The sequence below is a fragment of the Hemitrygon akajei genome, chromosome 22, assembly GCF_048418815.1.
Source record: "Hemitrygon akajei chromosome 22, sHemAka1.3, whole genome shotgun sequence".
Lineage (NCBI taxonomy): Eukaryota > Metazoa > Chordata > Chondrichthyes > Myliobatiformes > Dasyatidae > Hemitrygon > Hemitrygon akajei.
In genome coordinates, this window is record NC_133145.1 from 60,080,654 (window position 1) to 60,103,604 (window position 22,951).

Genomic DNA, 22,951 nt, shown 5'->3' on the forward strand with positions numbered 1-22,951 from the left:
TCCAGAAACTAGTTTATTATCACAAATACTTTACAAGAGCCAGATAGACAAGGGTTGCTCTCTCCTCTCCTAGTTTCACAATAATCTGATTAGCGATCAGGTTTACTATTGTACATACAGCTACCTTTTAACATCTTTACAGTGACAAATTTTGGAGGAGGGAAAACCACGAGAAACACAACCAATGAAGACATTGAGGTTTTGTCCAGTACATTAATCAACTTGCTGATCCAAGCCTGTAGTTGTTCTGGGTTTTGAACATCTCCAAGCCACTAAATGATGTCACTAAAATTCATCTTCTGAATTGTTGTAAAATATACATGGTCAATTCCACTGCACACACGTCCGGGTTAATTTCTTTTAATGGGAGAGTGGCTAAAATGAAGAAAATGTTGGTGCAAGTTATTGGCGGAGTAAGGCACCTGTCGACCAGCCACAATGGATTTCATCCTTCGGCCATGCCCTGGGCTGTGTGCAGATCCCAGTGTCTGACAGGTGAACAACAAAAACAAAAATTCACTGGCAGTAGCGATTTAATCAGACCTTCCCGTCATTTAAAGGTTAAAACTGAGAATTTCTGCTTACATTAAAACAGTCATTGACCTTGGTATTCCAGTTGAATGAAATGTAAGAGCAAACATTAATGCTTAAAACGTTAATTCCGTGTTAACAGTTAAGTTTCTCACCAATTACACAGGACGGGTGCATCTCATGTTCTCAGTGTTTCCTGTGTGGGAATTTTAGACAGATAACAAGGACTTCATCCACTGCCCATTCTGCACAGTTCAGTTAATCTTTGTCCTCGTATCTCTTCCATTTTTCACCATGGCTAATCTAAGACCTGTTGACAGAGAGAGAGGCCAGGCTGGTGGGACACCCTGCTCCTGATCTGTAGACCTTTCTGCTGGTCTGTACTTTCAACAGGACAGGGAAAGTGAAATGAGTCAGAGTGGTGAGGGGATGGGGTGTAAACCTGATGCCTCAGACTGGTGTTGTTCGCCTGTTCATCGTGTTCATGCCAAATCCCTCCTTGGATTCCTTTTGGAAGCAGTTGTGTACCTGGAGGAAACTCTCCTCTTGTTCCGGGAGATAGGTGGCTCCAACTGGCGGCTTGCTGGCTTCTCTTGAAAGAGTGTACATGGAGATCTCACTCAGTGGCACCACAGTACTCACCATCTTCATGTTACCGGCAGCACAGATTTCCCGAGCTGGGGATGGTTCCTCGGACCGGGAGCCAGATCTGGATCGCCTCCTCTGTCTGTATCTGTAGTTGGACATCCTGGAATAGGGTGAGGACGAGGTCTTCAGATATTCTCGGTGTGATCTGCTCCTTGCAACCTTATTCTTGTCAATGTAGATGCTCACGGCTAAGACGCCTGCCATTTCTGCTACGATGAAGGATAAAGCCCCGAAATAGAAAGACCACCCGTAGGAATACAGGTTCTTCTTGTCATCATCATCCTTATCCCATGGGTTGCCAGTGTTGCTCGATATGTACACAATGATCCCAATTATGTTACTCAGTCCTAGAGCAAAAGGGACAACCCATCAGTCACAGAGATGCACAGAGCCAATCTGCCTACTAAACTAAATAAGCAAAGCCAGTCTGCCTACTAACTAACTAAAGGAACAACCTGCACCACGCTTGAGGAACTCAGCAGGTTGGGCAGCATCCGTGGAAACGAACAGTCAATGTTTTGGGCCGAGACCCTTCGTCAGGCCCGAAACATTGACTGTTCGTTTCCAGGGGTGCTGCCTGACCTGCTGAGCTTCTCTAGCGTGTTGTGCATATTGCTTTGACCCCAGCATCTGCAGAGTATTTTGTGTAAAGGAACAAATCATCATTCAAAGAGATGCACAGAGCCAGTCTGCCTACTAAGTAGAAATACAAAACACTTCAGATGCTGGAAATCTGAAATAACAGAAAATGCTGAAAACACTTAACTGGTTAAGTAGCATCTGTAGGAAGCTGATGCAAGTTTTTAGAACTCAAATGATAAATGTGTTTCTCTTTCTATGAGTGCTCCCTGCCTGGCTATGTACAATATTTTCAAAATTTTCTGTTTTTCATTCCAGCTTGAGTATTTACAGTAATTTTATACCAATGTTGCTCCCTCTGGCCATGAATAGTGGGCAATAAGAACTAACATGGCTATTGTGGGCCATACTGGATTTGGACTCCACGTATTATAGGAAGATGTTGCTCTGTCAGTTCTTGAGTTCTCTTTGCAAAAAATAAACTGTGAGAAGGACATAGCAGCCCAAACAGTGTCTGTAGAGGCTGAAGGTAGCTGAGGTTTCAGGTCAAGATGCTGTCAGTCATCTCTTTGCCTCCACCGATGCTGCCTAATTTGCTAGGTTCTTCCAAAAGTTTATTTTTTGTAACAGGCTTTGTGTCTCCACTTTTCTGTATTGCTCCAACAGGTGCAAACACTTGTAGCTCCTTGAGTTCTGTTTGTTGGGCTGGTGAAGATTACATTTAAGTAAACTGTACTTAGCTAACAGATTTTACTGTCAATAAACTTTCCAGAGTCCCAATGGTAGGTACACCATACCAGCCTCATTAAGAAAAGCAGAATCACTATATTTTCACCAGTATAAAGTGATGTTTTGTTTGTGCGGAGCAAAAGCTACAATGGGGTCGTATGGTTAAACTGTTTTACTGAATCATGTCAGTTCACACTGTGCAGCTTACAATGTGGGAGCACAAACCCAGACCACAGAGATGAAAGCATGCACACTCGAACACCCAAGACCAAAAGAGAGAGTGCCTCCTGTGCATAGGAGGGCTGATTGATTCATTGATCACCACATTCTTGTAATTGACCTGATATGGTACAGGTGAATCATCTGTGCATAATTTCGTGCTTTAAAAAAAATTACATCCATCACTAAATATTTGAGAATACATCTGTGAGGCACTGAGTGTGATAAAGGCTGTCCTCCTCATGTGTGCTTAACCAATGTGGTCAAGTGTGTTTGGTTTTAGAGTAGGATATTATGTGAATAATCTGAGAGTTGATGAATAGTTTGTGAGAGAGAAAGGGAGAGAGAGTACAAATCTGGAATAAGTATGTGTGTTACAATCAACTTTATACTTGTGAATAATTATGTATCAGCAACGTTATCTGTTGGTCAGCAAAGTGAGTACTTGGTGTGTTTGGGGATAGTGAGTGTGTCTAAAATAGTGTTGTGTTGAGAAGTGAGTGAATGACCAGTGAGTGCATTGAGGGACCAGGAATGAATCAGAATGGGAGTAGTTACCATGTGCGAGGGTGAGGCGTAGTATGTGTGCGAATGACTGTGGAAGCAGGAGGAATGCATGTGTGGATATGTGGGGTGGATATGTGTATGAGGAGCAAATGTACCTGGGTAAGCACCAGGTTTATGAGAAAGAATTGAGCATTTGTGAGAGGGACGCTGTGTGTGAGAGAGAGAGAATGAGTATATGTCTTGTGCAAATAGAAAGGCAAAGAAGTGGAATGGAGGTCGGTACTCACCTGCTGCTACAAATAAGATGCCAGCACTAAGGATAATGTTGGTCTTGCTGTTGTACAGTTTGCCAACTCCAACACACAGCCCTGCCAGGAGCAGGAGTATGGCACTCAGGATGGGAAATAGGCTGGAAGCACGGACAATGCCTAGACAAAAAAAAAACAACTTGCTTTATCATTGTTCAGATTGATTATTCAGTTAGATCTATAAAACATAGTGATGAATTGGTAAACTTACGCATACAAGGGCCAAGTAAATAAATGTGCCTAAGACTGTCTTTGCAAACGTGGAGATGATAGCGAGTTTATAAATCTGGCGGGAGCAAAGGATGTTGGGAATGGTGAGGGTGGAGTGTCACATGAGGGGTGAGAGGCAGGTGGCAGAGAAGGAGTGCAGGGGTGGGGAGTAGTGCAGGTCCAGACACACCCAGCCCTGAGACACCAGGCAAGGTCATTTGATTCCAAACAATCAGTTTATTGATCATTACATTCCCAACTTTGACTCCCCTCTCCCTGCCTCCCATTCCTGCTCTCAGTCCACAACAGAGACCCATATCAGAATCAGGTTTGTCATCATTCACAGATGTCATGAATTTTGTTTATTTTTTTCTGGCAGCAATACAGTGCAATACATAAAATTACTACAGTATTTTACAAAAGTCTTAGGCATCATAGCTATATACATGGACAAAACTAAAGTATCTCTATTTGAAATTCCACAGGCCTAACTTTAACAGACTTAAGAGAATATGGTAATATATCAAAATCAATAGGAAGAATTCAGGTTAGATCATCAGTCCTTGCCAAGTAAATTTAAGCAATTGGGTCCAATTGACTTTGAGATTCCTGGATTCAGAAGGAAGTAGTTGTTTGTAAATTATCTGGGGCTCCACCCCATCCCTATCCTGTATCCTTACCAGACAATAAACTTGCATGGCTGTTGGTTATGGACACTATCTCTCTGTTTAGATTACATGGAAAGCATGATCTACATGAGGTGTCGGAATGTAGGTATACCTGTGGAAGCACCTTTCAAGCAGAATGAGAAAATTGGGAAACAAAAAGATTACTTTGTTTCTGTAGAGTCAAGCTCACACTGTCTTAAGCTCAGGTAGGGGTAATTGGATCACAGTGTGCAGCCTGTTACCATTTAAAGTTATTTACGCCATTGTTGCAGAAGTCTTAAGAAATAAGAAAGGCAAACGCAGGTTCTGTCAGTTAATTTGAACGATGGACTGGTGAATGAACACAGTGGAGACCATGCCCTGGACTGAAGAAGGGTCTCAGTCTGAAATGTTCACTGTTTATTCTTTTCCATAGATGCTGCCTGGCCTGCTGATTTCCTCCAGCATTTTGTGTGTGTTTCAATGGAGACCATTTGGCAAGTGGTACCCTTGCTATCAAATTGGTGGATCTGCCCAAATAATCCACCTCCTTCCTCTTGTGTCAATTGTTTTCCTCATTCTTGTATCTAATTCTCATTTGAATGCTGCTATTGAAACTTCCATCATTGATGTATGTGAATCAGTGCTAATCACTATCAGAGGGCAGGGTGAATGTGTAATTATTCAGTTAACAAAGCACATTCTAAAATATTCTAGATTAAAAAAATAATGACTGCGTATCTCCACATATGGAACATTAAACTCTTTAATTACTTACGTAAAAGATATTCTGAACCCTCCTGGTCATAATCATCATCTTCAGGGAAATAATTGATTCTGAAGCAATTTCCTTTTTGAAAACCTGGAACAATGGAAAACAGAAAGTAACCAGTATTTGAATCCTGATCATCTTATCAAAATAAACTGCCTGATACCTGCTAGGTAGAGAAACATTCATTACAGGGTTTAGAATTATGATTAATGGTTGTTAAAACATTGTTATACATATGTTTAAGCAACACACACAAAATGCTGGAGGAACTCAGCAGGCCAGGCAGCATCTATGGAAAACAGTAAACAGTCAATGTTTCAAGCGAAGACCCTTCTTCAGAACTGGAGAAAAATAAGTGAGAAGTCAGAGTAAGATGGTGGCGAGAAGGGAGGAAGAAATACAAAGTAGTAGATGCTAGGTGAAAATGGGAGGGGTGAAATAAAGAGCTGGGAAGTTCATGAAGTTCATGGTGAAAGAGATAAAGGGCTGGAGAAGGGGGAATCTGATAGGAGAGGACAGAAGGTCGTGGATGAGAGGGAAGGGAAGGAGCACCAGAGGGAGGTGATGGGCAGGTAAGGATATAAGGTGCGAGAGAGAAATGGGGAATAGTTGGGGGGGGGGGCAGTACCAGAAGTTTGAAAAATTGATGTTTGTGCCATCAGATTCGAGGCTACCCAGACGGAATATAAGGTGTTGTTCCTCCAACCTGAGTGTGGCCTCATCATGACAGTAGAGGAGGCCATGGACTGGTATGTTGGAATGGGAATAAGAAGTGGAATTAAAATGGATAGCCACTGGGAGATCCTGCTTTTTCTGGTGGATGGACTGTAGGTGCTAGGATACAATCCATGATCCAACAGACTCACAGGTGAAGTGTTGGCTCACCTAGAAGGACTGTTTGGGGTCTCTGATGGTATCTCACCAAAATACAGGAGGCTCATCCGCTATGTCTGGTGTCCCTGGTGTGGCCTCCTGTATATCAGAGAGACCTGATGTAGATTGAGAGACCACTTCACCAAGCATCTACACTCCATCTGCCAGAAAATGCAGGATCTCCCAGTGGTCACCCATTTAACTCGGCATTTAACACCATCATTCCCATAATCCTGATTGATAAGTTACAGAACCCAGGTCTCCGTACCTCCCTTGATCTCCTAACTGGAAGACCATGATCTATGCAGATTGGTGATAATATCTCATCCTCCTTGATGATCAATATTGGCACACATCAGGGGTGTGTGCTTAGCCCATGGCTCTACTCTCTCTATACCCATGACTGTGTGGCTAGGCATAGCTCAAATACCATCTATAAATTTGCTGATGAAACAACCATTGTTGGTAGAATCTCAGATGGATATGAAAGGGTGTACAGGAGTGAGATATGCCAAATAGTTTTATTGGTGTCACAGCAAGAACCTTGCACTAACATCAGTAAGATGAAAGAGTTGATTGCGGACTTCAGGAAGGGTAAGATGAGGAAACATAAACCAATCCTCATAGAGGGATCAGAAGCGGAGAGAGTGAGCAATTTCATGTTCCTTGGTGTCAAGATCTTTGAGGATCTAACCTGGTCCCAACATACTGTTGAAGCAATAAAGAAGGCAAGACAGCGGTTATATTTCATTTGGAATTTGAAGAGATTTGATTTGTCAACTAAAGCACTGAAACTTCTATGGATGTACTGAGGAGAGCATTCTGACAGGCTGCATCACTGTTTTGTATGGTGGGGGTGGCTAATGAACAGGACTGAAGGAAGCTACAGAAAGTTGTAAAATTAGTCAGCTCCATCTTGGGTACTAGCCTCCGTAGTACCCAAGCCATCTTCAAGGAGCGGTACCTTAGAAAGGTGGCTCCCATCACCCAGGATGTGCCCTTTTCTCATTGTTACAGTCTGGAAGGAGGTACAGAATTCTGAAGGCACACACTCAGTGATTCAGGAACAGCTTCTTCCCCTCTGCCATATGATTCCTAAATGGACATTGAACCAATGAACACTATCTCACTCAGTTAACAAGCTGCTAAGTTAACAAATTTCACAACACTGCTGGTGATAAAAAACTTGATTCTGATTCTGACGAGAAAGAATTGAAGGTTCTTGAATAGGATTTGTGTAGAAAGGTAAATCTGTTTCAGCTTACTTTAAGACTAAAGGAGGCTAATTTAAGATAGCAGTAAACTAATTTAGAAGAGATAGCAAGATATTTTCCTATGCCCAGAAATGTTCAGAGTATGAAATGAACTTTCAAGAAAATTATTTGGACGAAGGACCTCTTATTTACAAGCATCAAATGAAAGGGATTATGGTGTGAGAGTTTAAAATGCTGGGGTCACAGAGGTCTGCCTGAAATTAACAGTAAGATCTGATTATATACATATTTTTAATACACCTCTTTCCACCCAGTAGATGGACCAGCTAGTTGACTGCTGAATGGAATAGTATATAATTAGGAGTGCATTATATGCCTGAAAGTGAGGTATAACTTCTAGGATATGGCATTTCAATGTACAGTCACTGACCTTTTCTGTTCATGTTATTTCATTGAATTTCTTGAAATACAGCATCTAGGTCCCTGGTGATTAACTCCAGGGCTAAATTTTTTTACTCACTGCCTTCTGAGCAAGTGTCTAGGGGAGTCATGCATCCAACTGCCATGTATATATGAAGTCATATTCGTACAGAGATACAACATGGGTATAGGCCCCTTTGCCCTCTGAATCCATGCTGAATCATTGCTCCTTAACACTAATCCTGTGTTCCTTTTTAAATATATTTTCCCATAGTCTCATTAACTATGCCCAGATGTTATCACTCATGTACACAGTGGGACAATTTCAAATAGCCAGTTAACATTAGAAAAGGCAAATCTTTGGGATGTGGGAGGAAATTGAAACACCCAAAAGAGGGAGAATGTAAAAATGCCACACTGAAAGCATTCAAGCTGAGGACTGAACCCTGGTCTTTGGCACTGTGGGTATTAACTCTACCAGCTGTGCCCGTGTCTCATCCAATATAGTGCATCTCTCCCATTTTCTGCTTCCTCCACTAAGATCTCCTGTGTAAGGTTAGTTCATGCACAAAGATTTACTGAATGTACTTAAGGTGACACTGACAGGAAATGATTATGTTAATATGACCCTCGGCAAGAGGAACTCTTCTAGGTAGCAGCCAGACATATGAAAACACAGTGGGACAGTGATTGTGTCAGTGTAGGTGTGACGTATAGAGTGTAAGCATATAGGGCAGTACATGGGGGGGGGGGGGATGAAGTGTGCTGAGGGGCTGATATGTATGCGGTGGTGGAGGGGAGGTAGATTAATAGGTGGAGACCCTTACATTGGCAAGTGTAGTGAGACAGGTAGTTAAGAGGAAGGTTAAGTGGGAGTGATTACAAAACAGCATCTTAGAATTGTAAATTTAATAGGTTGAGGAGTCATTGTGTGAGTTAATCACAGCAGACAATGTGCTTGGTGCAAAAAAAAGCAATGCCTATGTGGCTTTTGCTTCCATTCTACATTCCTCAATCCTATCAGTTAGTCAGTGTTAAATTTGTATCTCCAGAGTAATATATCTACTGTATATGTCAAAGGAAAATGTCATGTTGGATACATAACTTTTTTATTATAAGTGGACTTATGGGAAGGATCTTATTGAAGAAAATAATTTCAGGAATATTCGACATTTTACCAATAGTTTGATATTTTCAGATATCAAAAATGTTAACCACATAAATAAACTAAGTATCCGTTATCAGACTTGGATCCAAACAGGGCTTCCCAACTGTTTTATTCAATGGACCCCTACCATTAACCGAGGGGTCCATGGTCCCCAGGTTGAGAATCCCTGGATCCAAATCTTGATCTGTTCAGTAACTTCGCTCTTTTATCCCACTCATTGTCTAAAGACCTCTTTAGAGTTTGAGAGAGTTAAGCATTTTACTGAAAACTAAATTAATACTTTTCTACTTAATAAAAATCAATAAGCAACGTGATCAATGAAAGCATTTGCTAAAATCATTACACTGAACAGATAATTGAGTTTAAAGCTCTTTGTACCAGAAATAACAGAAAATGCTGCAAATACTCAATGGTGTAGGCAGGATCTGTGGAGAAAGAAAAATGGAGTTTGCTTGATTTAGATTGATGACCAGTCATAAAGATTATTTTGGATTTCCACTTCTGCAGTGTTTTTTGTTTCACTTAGCATTTGTAGTGCCAGGTGTAGATGTTGTGTTTGAGCATTCAAGAGCTGCTGTGGGATGCAGTTGTTAATCCAAATGATCTCATTAAAGTGTTACTGTAAATAACTGAGGATGGATTATGTGAAATTTTCAGTATTACTGTGTGAGAGTGCTGAAATCTCTAGGGTGAGTCTCTTTTTCTTTGTCTGAGATATTAAACCAAGACCCTCGCTGACTTCTCAGGTACTTGTATATGATTTCTTATTTCCTTTTGAAGAACGTCGAAGTTGTCCTTGATCTTGTGGGGTCATACTTTTGCCTCTTAATTAACACTAGTGAAATAAATTAGCTGGACATTGGAACATTTAAGTATTTTGGAGCCTGCAAAGGGGTTGCCACCCTTCCTGTGTCGCAACAGTGATTACACTTCCAGAGTATAACAATGACCAGAAAGCTCCTTGGACAACCTGAGGCTATAAAGTGTGATAGATACCATTATACAAAACATAAAGCGGCAATAGGAGTGAATTGTGAGGGGCACAGTAGTTTAGAGTATTTTTGAAGAATATTAATTTAATGAACTAGTAATCAGAAATAAGTTGTTTTAAACCAACCAGGAAAGAAATAGGAAGATTGATAGGCAAAAGCTGTGGACAGGATGCATTTAAAAATAAGGATTAGCTTTATTTGTCACATATACATTGAAACATATAGTGAAATGTGTCATTTTGTGTCAACGACCAACAGTCCAAGGATGTGCTGGGGACAGTTGCAACTGTCACCATGCTTCCGGCACCAACATAGCATGCCCACAATTTACTAACCCTAACCTGTATATCTTTGGAATGTGGAAGGAAACAGGAACACCCAGAGGAAACCCACATGGTTATGGGAAGAATGTAAGACAGTGGCAGAATTGAACCTGGGTCACTGGCACTGTGATAGCATTTGTATGCTATTTCATAAGTTCATTGCAAATGGAAGGCAAGTTTCTAGTCTGAAACTCCAGTGTAGTACAGTGGGGATGTTGCACTGTCTGAGGTGCCATCTGTGGTAATAAATGTTAAACTAAGAAAGAAAATCTGTCTGTTCTCTCTAAAGGATTTTTAAGGTCCTTTCCTCAAAGGAGAAGAAGGGGAGGCTCCCTGCTGAATAATTATCCCTCAACCAACCAGCATTAAAAAAGAAAATTCTGCAAATATCTGTTAGGCAAATGTGGCACCAGTGGAGTGGGACGTCATGGAGTTGCATCAGAACCAGTGATGAAAGGTCACAGGTGCACTCTGATCTGCTGAGTACTTTCACACTTCCAGCATCTGAGTTTGTTTCATGAAAGTGTATTTATCTAGGAATTTACCTTCTGCTTTGGGTAGGAGCTTGCTGTGCAAAACTTGTTTTTTGCTTGTTCCATGTGATTCGTGGTTATAATGTTGTTCACTTAGCTTGAACAAGCTTCAAGCCACAGGCAGTTGTGGAGGCCGGGTTACTGGGTACAGTATATTTAAAACAGAGGTTCTTGATTAGTGAGGGTGTCAAAGGTTATAGGAAGGAGGCAGGAAAAGGGGGTTGAGGGGGATAACAAATCAACCATGTTGGAATGGCAGAGCAGACTAGATAGACTGAATAGCCTAATTCTGCTCCTATGGTCTTATGGAGTCATTTCAAAACGTCAAAATTGATTTTATTTTAGAAATGAATAATTACAGTTATATGGACCATAAATTGAGAATTTAGCAGGGACACAATCCTGACATGGAATGGGGGCTTATCCTGCCACAGAAGAAGAGGGACTGGAAACTGGGGCAAAGTTATGTCATTTTACAGCAGAGAGTTATCTGGCTGAGCTGCTGTGTCCCTTCCTTAGGACAGAAGTGGATGGGAGTTGTGCATTTCTGTGTGTACAATTGAAATAATTTGCCGTTACAGAGAGAAAATGCTGTATTTCAGCATGGTGCATTTCAGGAGCAAGTGAGGAGACTGAGAATAAACTGCTCCAGGCATTGTCCTGATTCTGAATGGGGTCAAGCAACACATCTTCACAAAAGTATTCTATAGTGAACACAGCAAGCAGAAGCAGAGTCAGCCCCCTGCTGTAATGAAGGATAAAGAGTTATTACAGTTTGTAACAGGAGAACCCAGGGAATTCAGGACAAGTTGATTTTACATTCAGTCCCAGCAACAACATCAGACCAAGCTCTGTGCCAGGAGTCAAGGTGGTGTATTAACTGGCTTTGATGTCCCTGTCTCTTTGCATGGGGTGACTGCAGCCACGAGTAGCTTGTTTAAATGCCACCATTTCAAATATTTTGTTGTGGATTATTTGAACTCTGGATTCTCTCTGTCTCCCTCTCTCTCACAATCACCCACCCCCACCACCAATGTGCACAATGTCACATCCATCTTTTTCTTTTTGTGAACCATTTTTTTCTGAGGATAATCCTGATCTTATTCAGTGAACTCATCAATGGTTGAAGGCCATTTCACTTGGGTCAAATAAAGCACAGAGTCAGAATCAGGTTCAATATCACTAGCATATGTCATGAAATTTGTTGTTTTGTGACAGTAGTAAACTGCAATACACAGTAATAAAAATATAAATTACAATTAGAAATGTTTATAAAAATTACCGTAAGTAGTGCAAAAAGAGAGCAAAAAATAGCAAACAATAGTGAGGTTGTGTTCATGGGTTCAATATCCATTCACAAACCTGATGGTGGAAGGGTAGAAGCTGTTCCTGAAATGTCGAGTGTGTGTCTTCAGGCTCCTGTACCACCACCTTGATGGTAGCAATGAGAAGAGGGCACGTCCTAGGTGATGGGGATCCTTAATGATGGATTCCATCTTTTTGAGGCACTGCATTTTAAAGATGTTCTCAATGCTAGGGAGGCTAGTGCCCATGAAGCAGCTGGCTGAGTTTACAACTTTCTGCAGCTTTTTCTGATCCTGTACAGTGGTCCCTCCATACCAGATGGTGAAGCAACCAGTTAGAACGCTTTCAATGGTACATCCGTAGAAATCCCTTGGCTGAAGGCTGAATCCATCAACCATCCCATGTTGCCGCTGAGAAGTTGGTGGTGGGTGATATTTGTAAACCACAGTATCTTAGTGAAACTACTATCACAATGCTGTTAAAGAATTTACAGCAAGTAGGTACAGTAGTGATGAAAGACTGGCAAAGTATCTCCACATCAAGATGATGCATGACTAGGAGGGCAACATACAGGTGGTGGTACTGCCTGTACCTGCTGTCTTCGTGGTAGGGATTGTAAATTTGGAATGTGGTTTTTGCAATTGTGAATAGGCCTCTACTACTAATCTGCAAATCGAACTGAACTAAACTGAACAATCCTAGACTGTTTCAAAGTCTCTGAGGTTTGATGTTTAATATTCTGTGTGTTATTCACCTGTTTTTTTGCCATTTGTGCAACTTGTTCTTTTTTGTGCATTGGGTGTTTGATGTTTTCTTTGAACGGGTTCCATGGCGTTCCTTTGTTTCACAGCTGCCTATAGGAAGATGAAACTCAGGGTTGCGTGCTGCACATTCACTTTGATAATAAATGCACTTTGGATCTTTGAATACAGGCACTTATGCCTATGATGATAAACTTGACTTTGACTTTGAATCTTTCAAGTGACTGCTGTGCACTTTAAAGTGACACAAGGCCCATCCTTTGCCAGTGGTAGAGGAAATCAATGTTTAGGTGGATGGGGTCAAACTGGCTACTTTGCTTTTGAGAGTGTTGTACGTCCAGTGTTCATAAAGCTGCACTCTCACTACAGCATACCCAACTTCTTATCTGCCCTTGTAATCACCATATTTATATGGCTGGTTCAGATGTTAATGATGGGAGACTTTGTGGTGATAATATCATGAGGTCTAAGTTAAATTCTTTCTTGTTGGAAATGATGATTGCCTAGAACTTCTGTGGTGCAAATCTTAACAACTGGTTATAGTCCATGCCTGAATTGGCACTGATCTTACTGTACTTGCTCAGCACTTTTGAATGGAAATAATCATTGTGAAATCATCAGCAAACATCACCACCTCAGACCTTATGACTGAAGGAACATCATAAATGAAGCAGCTGAACATGTTTAGAAACTAAGACCCTGTCCTAAGGAACCACAGCTGTCTTCCTCACATGGCCCTAGTTCTTTTAGTCAATAACTTTAATCCTTTGTCTTTGAGATATGTAGTCTTCAGTCAATAGGAAAACTTCCATGTTATTTTACTAAATCATTCCTGATTTTAAATGCCTTGGTCAATGCAAATTAACTTTTTTTATCTTGGCTTAACAGGCAACTCTCTTCCAGTCTTTTCACTAGTTATCATACCTCAAATCCAGTGAATGAATGGACTCTCTCAGAAGCTTTGACATTCTTCCTAAAGTGAGGTACTGACAACTGTACACATTTCTCTAGCTATGTCCTAAGAATGATCTTTTTTGTGTGAAGGTTTAGTATACCTTCTTTGCTTTTCTAGTCAGTTCTGCCTCTAATTAAATTAAGAATTACATATTTTACAGCTTTCTCTTATGTACCACTACCTCAATATCTCTCAGTTCCAGATGCCCAGGTCTGTCGGTCCTTGCATCTATTTACCTGATTCTGCCTCCCCTATATCTTCTTTTCAAAATGTATCACTTTCTGTCCTGTCCAGGTAGATCCATTGTTTCTGCTTGTTCCTGCCCCACTGAACTTGTATCTACTTACCTCGACTCAGTTTTATCCGCCCTGGTTCAGTCCCTTCCTCAAACAAGAGGAAGTCTGCTTATGCTCGAAATCCAAGCAACACACACAAAATGCTGGAGGAACTCAGCAGGCCAGGCAACAACTATGGAAAAGAGTACAGTTGACGTTTCAGGCTGAGATCTTTTCTATAGATGCTGCCTGACCTGCCCAGTTCCCCCAGTAGTTTGTGTGTGTTGCTCAGTCCCTTCGTACCTACATCCATGATACTCCACATGCTCTTGATCTTTTCAATGATTAAGTTCCTTGTCCCCAATCAGATTCTTACTATGGATATCCAGTCCCTATACACTGATATCTTCCCATCAGGAAGGCCTCAAAGTTCTCCATTTCTCTCTGGACAGCAGACCCAACCTGTTCTCCTCCACCACCACTCTCCCCCATTTGGCAGAACTGGTCCTCACTCTCAATAATTTCTCCTTCAGCTCCTCCCACTTCCTTCAAACAAAAGGTGTAGCCATGGGCACTCTCATGGGTCCCAGTTATGCCTCCCTTTTTGTCGGGTACGTGGAACAGTCTATGTTACGAGCCTACACTGGTATCACCCGCAAACTTTTCCTCTGCTACATCGACAACTGCATCAGTGCTGCTTCCTGCATCCATGCGGAGCTTGTTGACTTCATCAACTTTGCCTCCAACTTCCACCCTGCCCTCAAATTTACCTGGTCCACTTCCGACACCTCTCTCCCCTCTTCAATCTCTCTGTTTTTGTCTCTGGAGACAGCTTAACTACTGATGTCTTTCATAAACCCATTGATTCTCACAGCTGCCTGGTCTTTACCTCTTCCCACCCAGTTACTTGTATAAATGTCATTCCCTTTTCTCAATTCCTCTGTCTCTGCTGCATCTGCTCTCAGGATAAGCCTTTTCATTCCTGAATGAAGGAGATGTCCCCTTTCTTCAAAGAAAGGAGCTTCCCTTCCTCCACCATCAATGCTGCCCTTACCCGTATCTCTTCCATTTTGCACATGTCTGCCCTCACTCCATCCTCCTGCCACCCCACCAAGGATAGGGTTCCTTTTGTCCCTACCTACTACCCCACCAACCTCCACGCCCAGCACATAATTCTTTGCACCTTCTGCCATCTTCAATGGGATCCCATCACCAAGAGTACGTTTCCCTCCCTCTCACTTTCTGCTTTCCGCAGTGTTCGCTCCTTACGTGACTCCCTTGTCCATTCATCCCTCCCCATTGATCTCCCTCCTGACACTTATCCTTGCAAGCGGGCCAAGTGCTACGGCTTCCTCTACACCACCTCCCTCACTACCATTCAGGGCTCCAAACAATCCTTCCAGGTGAGGTGACACTTCATCTGAGATTTTGTTGGGGTCACCTACTGTATCAGGTGCTCCCGGTGTGGCCTCCTGTATTTTGATGAAACCCCTTCACCGAACACCTATGCTGCTACTGCCAGAAAAAGCAGGATTGCCCAGTGGCCACCCATTTTAATTCTACTTCCCGTTCTCATTCTGACATGTCAGTCCATGGCCTCCTCTACAGCCACGATGAGGCCACACCCAGGATGGAGGAGCAACACCTTGTATTCCGTCTGGGTAGCTTCCAAACTGATGGCATGAACATCGATTTCTTGAACTTCTGTTAATGCCCCCCCCCCTTCACCATTCCCCCTCTCACCTCATCTCCTTACCTGCCATTACCTTCCTCTCATGCTCTTCCCTTCTCAGTCTTCTATTAAAGCCTTCTGTTCTCTGCTATCAGATTCCCCTTCTCCAGCTGTTTCACCAATCAACTTCCCAGCGCTTTATTTCACCCCTCCCGCTCTCCCTGTTTTACCTATCACCCACTACTGCACCTTATATTTCTTCCTCCCCTCCCCCCCACCATCTTGCTCTGACTCCTCACCTTTTTACTCCAGTCCTGACAAAGGGTCTCAATCCGAAACATCGACTGTTTACTCTTTTCCGTAGATGCTGCCTGGCCTGCTGCATTCCTCCAGCATTTTGTGTGTGTTTCTCTTTCCACATCTCTAAGTTAAAATTTACCTGTCATGTTCTTCCTATTCTATCACTCTGTCTGCTGTATTTTGTTGTTTATGGTTTACTCAGTTAGGTGACATTGCTGAATTTGGGAATGCTGTCCTCTATCACCCAGTTTAGATCAATATACCCACAGTGGCCACTTTATTAGGTATAGCTATACCACCGCTCATTAATGCAAATATCTAATCAGCCAATCATGTGGCAGTAACTGAATGCATAAAACCATGCAGCAATGGTCAAAAGGTTGAGTTGTTCAGACGAAATGTCAGAATAAGGAAGAATACGATCTAAGTCACTTTGACCAGGGAATAATTTTTGGTGTCAGATTAGGCAGTTTGAGTATCTCAGAAACTGCTGATCTCCTGAGATTTTCACGCACAACAGTCTCTAGAGTTTACAAAGAATGGTGCGCAAAGCAAAAAACGTTTAGTGAGTCCCAGTTCTGTGGGCGTAAACGGCTTGTTAATGAGAGAGGTCAGAGGAGAATGGTCAGACTGGTTCAAGCTGACAAGAAGGCGACAGTAACTCAAATAACCACACGTTACAACAGCGGTGTGCAGAAGAGCATCTCTGAATACACAACATTTTGAATCTTGAATTGGATGGGCTACAGTAGCGGAAGACCACACCGGATTCTACTCCTATGGCCATTTTGTTGGGTACACTCCTATAGTTAATAAAGTAGCCACTGAGTGTATATTAAAACCAAAACTGCTAACTTTGGGGGCACTGCTATGCATCTGGTGTTCTTAAAAAAAATCAACCTCTCTTGTGCTTGCTGATTTTTGAGCCTCAGCCAATCTTCTACTCGCTCTGTCTCTGTAACCCAGGGTTATTAATGTTCTCAACAATGGTATTAATTACTTTGTGTAAATTCAAATATTCAATGACTCTCATCAACACTTTTGTTTGTTTGATTTATCAACTCCAAGTATTCCTGACAAATTCTTTCATTATCGTTGAATCAAAATCCTGTAACACTGTAATAAGCTGTATTATGGGAGCAGCTTCTCCAGAAAGACTGCTAAAGTATGGCCTAAAATTATCTTTTAAGAGCAATTAGGAGTTGCCAATAGCACCTCATCCTCTAAACTGAATTAATGAAAGAAAATATTTTTTAAAAACTCTTACCACTTGTATTGCTGATGAATCAATACCACAGTGTTTATCCTTCAAATATAACAGGCAATATTCTAGAGTCATAGACAATTTAAACTCCGGCCCAGATAGACTGGAAAGGCAAGGTGTCAGGACCAGAGGCAAAAGTTGGTCCAAATTTTGCTTGCTCTCCTGCGATGTTCATGCTTCCCTTCACAACTCTGAGGCTGTGAGACTGTCCTGGCTGCTGTGTTTTGTGTCTGCGAGCTTCAGTGATTTGCCTTACTAATATGATGAACTGAAATAGAGACTTGGGCCTTTTCTGGGCTGTTCCTGGGATTCAGGTCTCAGGGCTCAATTTGGTTCTGAATGCTATTGCTCACTTCTGTTGTCTTGCATGATTTGTGTTGTTTTTCCCTCTTTCTCTGTGGTATTGGTCTTTACTTTTTTTAATGGGTTCTTTCAGGTTTCTTACTTATGACAAATCTCATTTTGTATAATTTATACATTATTTGATAATAAATATACTTTGAATCTTTTAATCATAGAGCAGCACATCTTGGATACAGGATGATAAAGATTTGATGTTGGCTGTAGCATCTGCAGGAGGCACAGTAAAAGTTTAACAGGAACTGAGCTCTACATTGCCTCTGTGTAGGGATAACGAATCTTATAGAGGGTAATCACTTGGCCCTTTGTACTGAAGGAGCAACTCGATTGGTATCAAAATCCAGTTTTTGCTCTCCAGTCCTGCATTTGTATCTTTTTCAGGTATTTATCTAATTTCCTTTTGAAGGTTATTATTGGTTCCGTTTCCACTGCCTTGTCAACTTTATGCATTCCAGTTCACAACTCTCTGCTTTAAAAACATTCTTCTCATCTCCCCTTCGGCTCTGTTTGCTATATTAATATGCAGCAGATCAGTTCTGTGGAAATCTAACTTTGATTCATATTTAGCAGCAATGACAGATCACAGAAGTAAATTTAGCTTCTGAAAACAGAATTGGAGTGTGGACACTAGGGATTAAAAAAATCCTTTCTAATATAAACCTCATTTTCTGGAGAATTAGTTGTGAAAATTATGTTGTTTATTAATACATTGGAAATGGGTTTCTAGTTAATCCCAGTAAGGGAAAATTATAGGACAACATTCCATTCCTTAGCTCGTGTTGGCATGTATCATGGAATCTACTGCACAGGAACAGGGCTTTCAGCTGACCTTGTCCACGCTGGCCATCAAGAACTAGTATTATTTCCATTTACCAGCCACTTCGTCTATAGCCTTACACGCCTTGCCATTTCTGGATACACCTTGTGTTATGAGAATACTTGCCTCCAACCCTGAGGTGGTGCATTCCTGGTTCCAACCACACTTTGGGGGAAAAGGGTTTTCTTCAGATCCTCTTTACTCCTCACTCCAAATCAGTGCCTTCTATCTTTACCCATTTGGCAATGGCAAAACACTTCCTACTATCTCCCCAATTTAGAATTTGGCATACTTCTGGCTCAGTTTCCTCTGTTTCTCCCCATCCAGTCATAACTGAAATACTAAGTCCTAGAAAACATTACTGTGACATTTCTCTGCCCTCTCTCCAGTGAAATCATGACCTTCTTGTTGCGTGGTGATTAGAAATGTGCATGGTTCTCTAGCTGCAGCCTACCCAATGTTACCTGAAGATGTAACATAAGCTGCCCATTGTTATGTTCTCTACCCTGGGAAGTATCTCATAAGCCTTCAGTATAAATGCTGCAAATATCTGGCATCTACTGCTGATGTATTTGGCAACAGAATAAAAAAGGGTGTACAGTACCAGTTACAGCTTTATCACTGTGCCTAAATTCCAGGTTAGGAACAGGGAAATTGACCAAAGTTGCCATTTGACCTCGCTGTCTAGAGTTCCTGTTGACATGTATAAAATGTGATTCCATCACATCCCTCCCTTCCCTTCCACTCACTGTATAGTATTATTCACACAGCGAGTACTTCGTTGGAAGGATCTTTGCCACTGCATCCATACTAAAATTGGCCCAGAACTGACTTTCAGGTTTCTAACACATCGTTCCTCCAGCAATCTGTGTGTATTGCTTGGATTTCCAGCATCTGCATATTTTTCACTTGTTTTAGAGAGAAAGATGGAGAGAGAAAATGCCTGTGGTATTTTTGCATCTGCCTGACCGTCTAACTTTGAGTGTTCTAGTAAACACTATAAAAGCAAATCATTGCTCCTTCTTTAGAAGTCTCATGCCAGAAATGTGAACTCCCAAGAGATTAAAATAGCGAAATGAATGAAATGTTTATTTTATCACGTCGCACAAACCAACCTCCTGGTTTCTAATCACTGTGAAATTCAGCAGAATAGCCCAACAGATAAGACCTCCAAGATCTTTAATTCTACAGTCGGAGCAAACGATGTTGGGGAAATAAGTTCAGATTGTGAAGATGGTGAGAAAGGCAGGGAGCGTATAGACTGAAATTCTATGGTGGAAACCTGCACGAAGGTCTTTCGAAGGTTTCACGTCCAATAGTTTGCTGGCTGTCTCCTTCAGCCGTGTCTGCTTCAATGTATTAAGTTTTATTTTACGTTATTTTTGTTGACTTGTCGGAAAGATGAGTAATAACAAGTACGACACAGTAAGGGAAACTAGTTCAGTCAGAGTGGCTCGATTGTGAAGTCGCTATCAGGAGGTATGTTTGATATAAAACCAGATAAAAATGGGGAAGCAAAGTACAGAGTGAAGTGCTGAAAGGTCCAAGTGAGGAAGGTGGGGAGAGACATCTGGGACATAATCTGGTAATGTCCATTTGGACCGTAAATTCTGCACTCTTTATAACTGGTGTTTTGGTACCAGTAGAGCAATGTTTTATACTCCGTTTAAGAACTTAAGAGATAAGAACAGATGGAGGCTGTTGACCCTTTTCGGGTCTGCACTGCCGTTCAGTGAAAGGACGCCCCTAACCGTGCCACGCCATATCCTTTAGTGATCACAATGTCGATCTCAGCCTTGAAGGAACCTCAACAATTGAACACCGGGGCCATCTGAAGAAGATTTCAAAGATTTACAGCTTTCCGAGGGGGGGGGGGGGAAACAAATCACTCCCTTCTGGCCAAGCCCTTTTCTGAGACACTGATTCCGGTTCAGGCTCCAAATATCAGAACCTTGCTCGCAATCAGTTAATAATTTTATATCTATTAGAGTTCACGTTCTTCTAAACTCTGGGGCATGTCCGTACTCTCTGCTCGACATCACCTCGTAGGATCATCTAGCCCCAAGAATTTTTAGATTCCAGGAATCAGTCTCGTGAATCACTGTAATCTCCCCCCTCCCAAAAAAAACGGGGTTATATTTATTTAGGCAGGAAGACCGAAACTACTTAAGATTTGGTCTCTCCAAAAGCCAGTCTGTTTGTGACAAGATGAATATTTGTTATATAAAAATAATACCTCTTTCCGTGGAGCTTACATAAACTGATTTCATAACAAGCATCAAAACCGAGCATTCAGGAACAGTTGATGTGACTCTCGGCAGAGATATTAACACTGGAGGGAGATACCACAGTGAGGTACACGTGTCCTCCTGTGTACTATCTGAATTCGGCTGCGGATGAGATGCAGTGAAGCTGAGAAACAGAAATGGTATCTTAGAAAGCATTAACCCGCGGTTTGAGATAATCGCCGCCGATAACCGAATAAACTCGGGAGGCAAAACGGAAGGATACTGGAAGCCGTGAACATTCCCCAGCCCCACCACTAAACCCCGCTCCTTTTGAAAGCTCCACAGGCTCTAATTCAACTCAAAGGGGCTGCGATTGTCAAAGATCCCCACACTGAAAATAAAACTCACACTAAACCTACCCTTTGTGTCTCTCGGTGGGATTAAACTTGGAAGAGGAATCGTCTGCTTCCTCGGTTTGTTTGCTAACACGGTATACCTTCCAACAATATACACGCTGTTTATTTTAAACCGTGCCGTCTTCCACCGCTGGTAGAGCAGGCAGGTGTGTGAAATCCACACTCGCTTAAACCCAGAATCCCATTTAAAGGATTAATGGTGAAACACAAAACCCTTCCATCGCCAAGCCCCGACCCTGGCGTTGTCTTGACCAGTTTCCAGGCGGTGTACATTTAACGAGGAAACGTTACCTTCCACACAACAGACTCTCCAGAGACCCGAGTGGATCATGGCCCCTTTCTCCTTTTTCACTTGGCTTTCCTCGGTGGTACTGTTCGTGCCGTTGCAGATATAAGCCCGTGAGTGCAGCCAGTAGTCGGTGCCGATGGCGATGCTCATCAGACTGAAAGCTGCGAAAGCGCCCATCATGGTGAAGAGCATCTGTACTCCGGGGTCGCACCAGCCCATGGTGCATCATAATCCGGCCAGCGAGCGGAGACAGGGGAAGGCTGTACCTGAGGCCAGCGCTGCCTACGGCAGGAGCGAGCTTTCCCAGGGAACATGCTGCTTTTCCCCAACTTCCATCTGCCTGGCTCTTGCTTTTTCTCCCTCCAGCGGGGCCAGCTTCAACCCCCAGGAAGATAAAACCACTGTTTGCAACTGAGCCGGGCAACTTCACAATTCAGTCTGTCGAAGCTTTGTTCAGGATGGCTTACAGCCTCCCCTCGTCTGCCCTTCTCCTCCTGCGCTGCTGGGAGAATCGAAACAAGGGCGAACCGACGAAGAGAGAAAGGGACTTGAATGAAAATTGAAGAGAGGCAGCGTTAGCCACTTCCTCCTGATTCACTCGTCACTGGATTCTGGTACGTGACCCAGTTCCGCCTGTATGCTCGAACTGAAAATCTCATGGAAATGCTCAGCGCCTGACGGAGCCCCACATCCAGGAGGCAGGCTGTCCGGTTACTGAGCGAAAGTCTGGTGGGTATTCGGGGAGTTGTCTAGATGTGTCTGACATTTCCGAATCTCACGCGGTGTCTAATCATCCCGTGCCTGGTGCAATGAAAACAGCATTTTCACAACGAAGTGGGCATCGCGGGGAGTGAAGTGTGTTAAACACTGAGAACATTGTCACTGCGATGGGAAGATTCGGTTGGCTTTTGGTGGCACTTCTGTTCACGTTGAGTTTGCTCTTGTTTGATTGGATCAGGAAAAGGCACAAAGACCAATGAGGAAAGAGGAGTTGCACGGAATAATTGGATATCTTTACAAGAGCCGACACAGACATGATGACCGAATGGTCTGTTACCGTTTGATTGAAAATGCTTTGCTGTCATATCAGCGATTCCCTGAAAGCTTGACGGCATTGAGAGAACAAATCAAAAGAGCCCTGTTCAGGTACCAAGTGGACATCATGGCATTGGGTAGAATCTGATGACTGGGAAGAGATCCCCGGTCTCAGCCCAAGAGCATGTGCAGGATTATGGGAGGAAGGCTGATCTTTCCATCTACCTGTTCCTACCTTTAATTCATTGGGTAACCCTGCCCTTTCACCCTTCATCCTTTTGGGACTCTTTTCAGATTAACCTCTTGTTACCTCGGTTTATTGTACTCACCATATCATCTTCCTATCATTAGGGAATCCGAATGTAGACTTTGTAGAATAACTCCATTCAGTTCTCATAGATGCCTGAGCTTTCTCTTTCTCACTGTTACCTTGACATCTCTGCATCAGAAGTATAGAACATTTATAACAAAGGAGGTCCGCAATGTAAAGGAGCTATCAGTCTGTGTCCTGTTTTCATGCTGTAGTATAGGAGCCCTGCAGATTTAATACATATTGTGTGATAAGGATTTCTGCCTCTGACATCTTTTCTCAAGTATTGAG

The 22,951-nt window shown here is 42.4% G+C and overlaps 1 protein-coding gene across 1 annotated transcript; it reads right to left on the bottom strand.

The window, feature by feature from the left end:
* On the bottom strand, positions 1–22,252 carry cacng4b (calcium channel, voltage-dependent, gamma subunit 4b). Its single transcript, XM_073026393.1, has 4 exons — positions 21,318–22,252; positions 5,157–5,240; positions 3,501–3,641; positions 1–1,526 (listed from the first exon to the last, which is right to left on the bottom strand). Exons 1-4 carry the CDS (start codon positions 21,532–21,534, stop codon positions 982–984), a joined length of 987 nt encoding a protein of 328 aa, XP_072882494.1. The 5' UTR covers positions 21,535–22,252; the 3' UTR covers positions 1–981.
* Positions 22,253–22,951: the final 699 nt, after the last annotated feature.

Excerpts from the sequence above, each read along its gene's own strand:
- cacng4b (XM_073026393.1), bottom strand. The coding sequence starts at position 21,534 with ATGGGCTGGTGCGACCCCGGAGTACAGATGCTCTTCACCATGATGGGC. Across the intron at positions 5,241-21,317 it reads GAGAGTCTGTTGTGTGGAAG|GTTTTCAAAAAGGAAATTGC; the intron begins GTAACGTTTCCT and ends CCATTGTTCCAG. Across the intron at positions 3,642-5,156 it reads GGGTTCAGAATATCTTTTAC|GCATTGTCCGTGCTTCCAGC; the intron begins GTAAGTAATTAA and ends TTTTTTGTCTAG.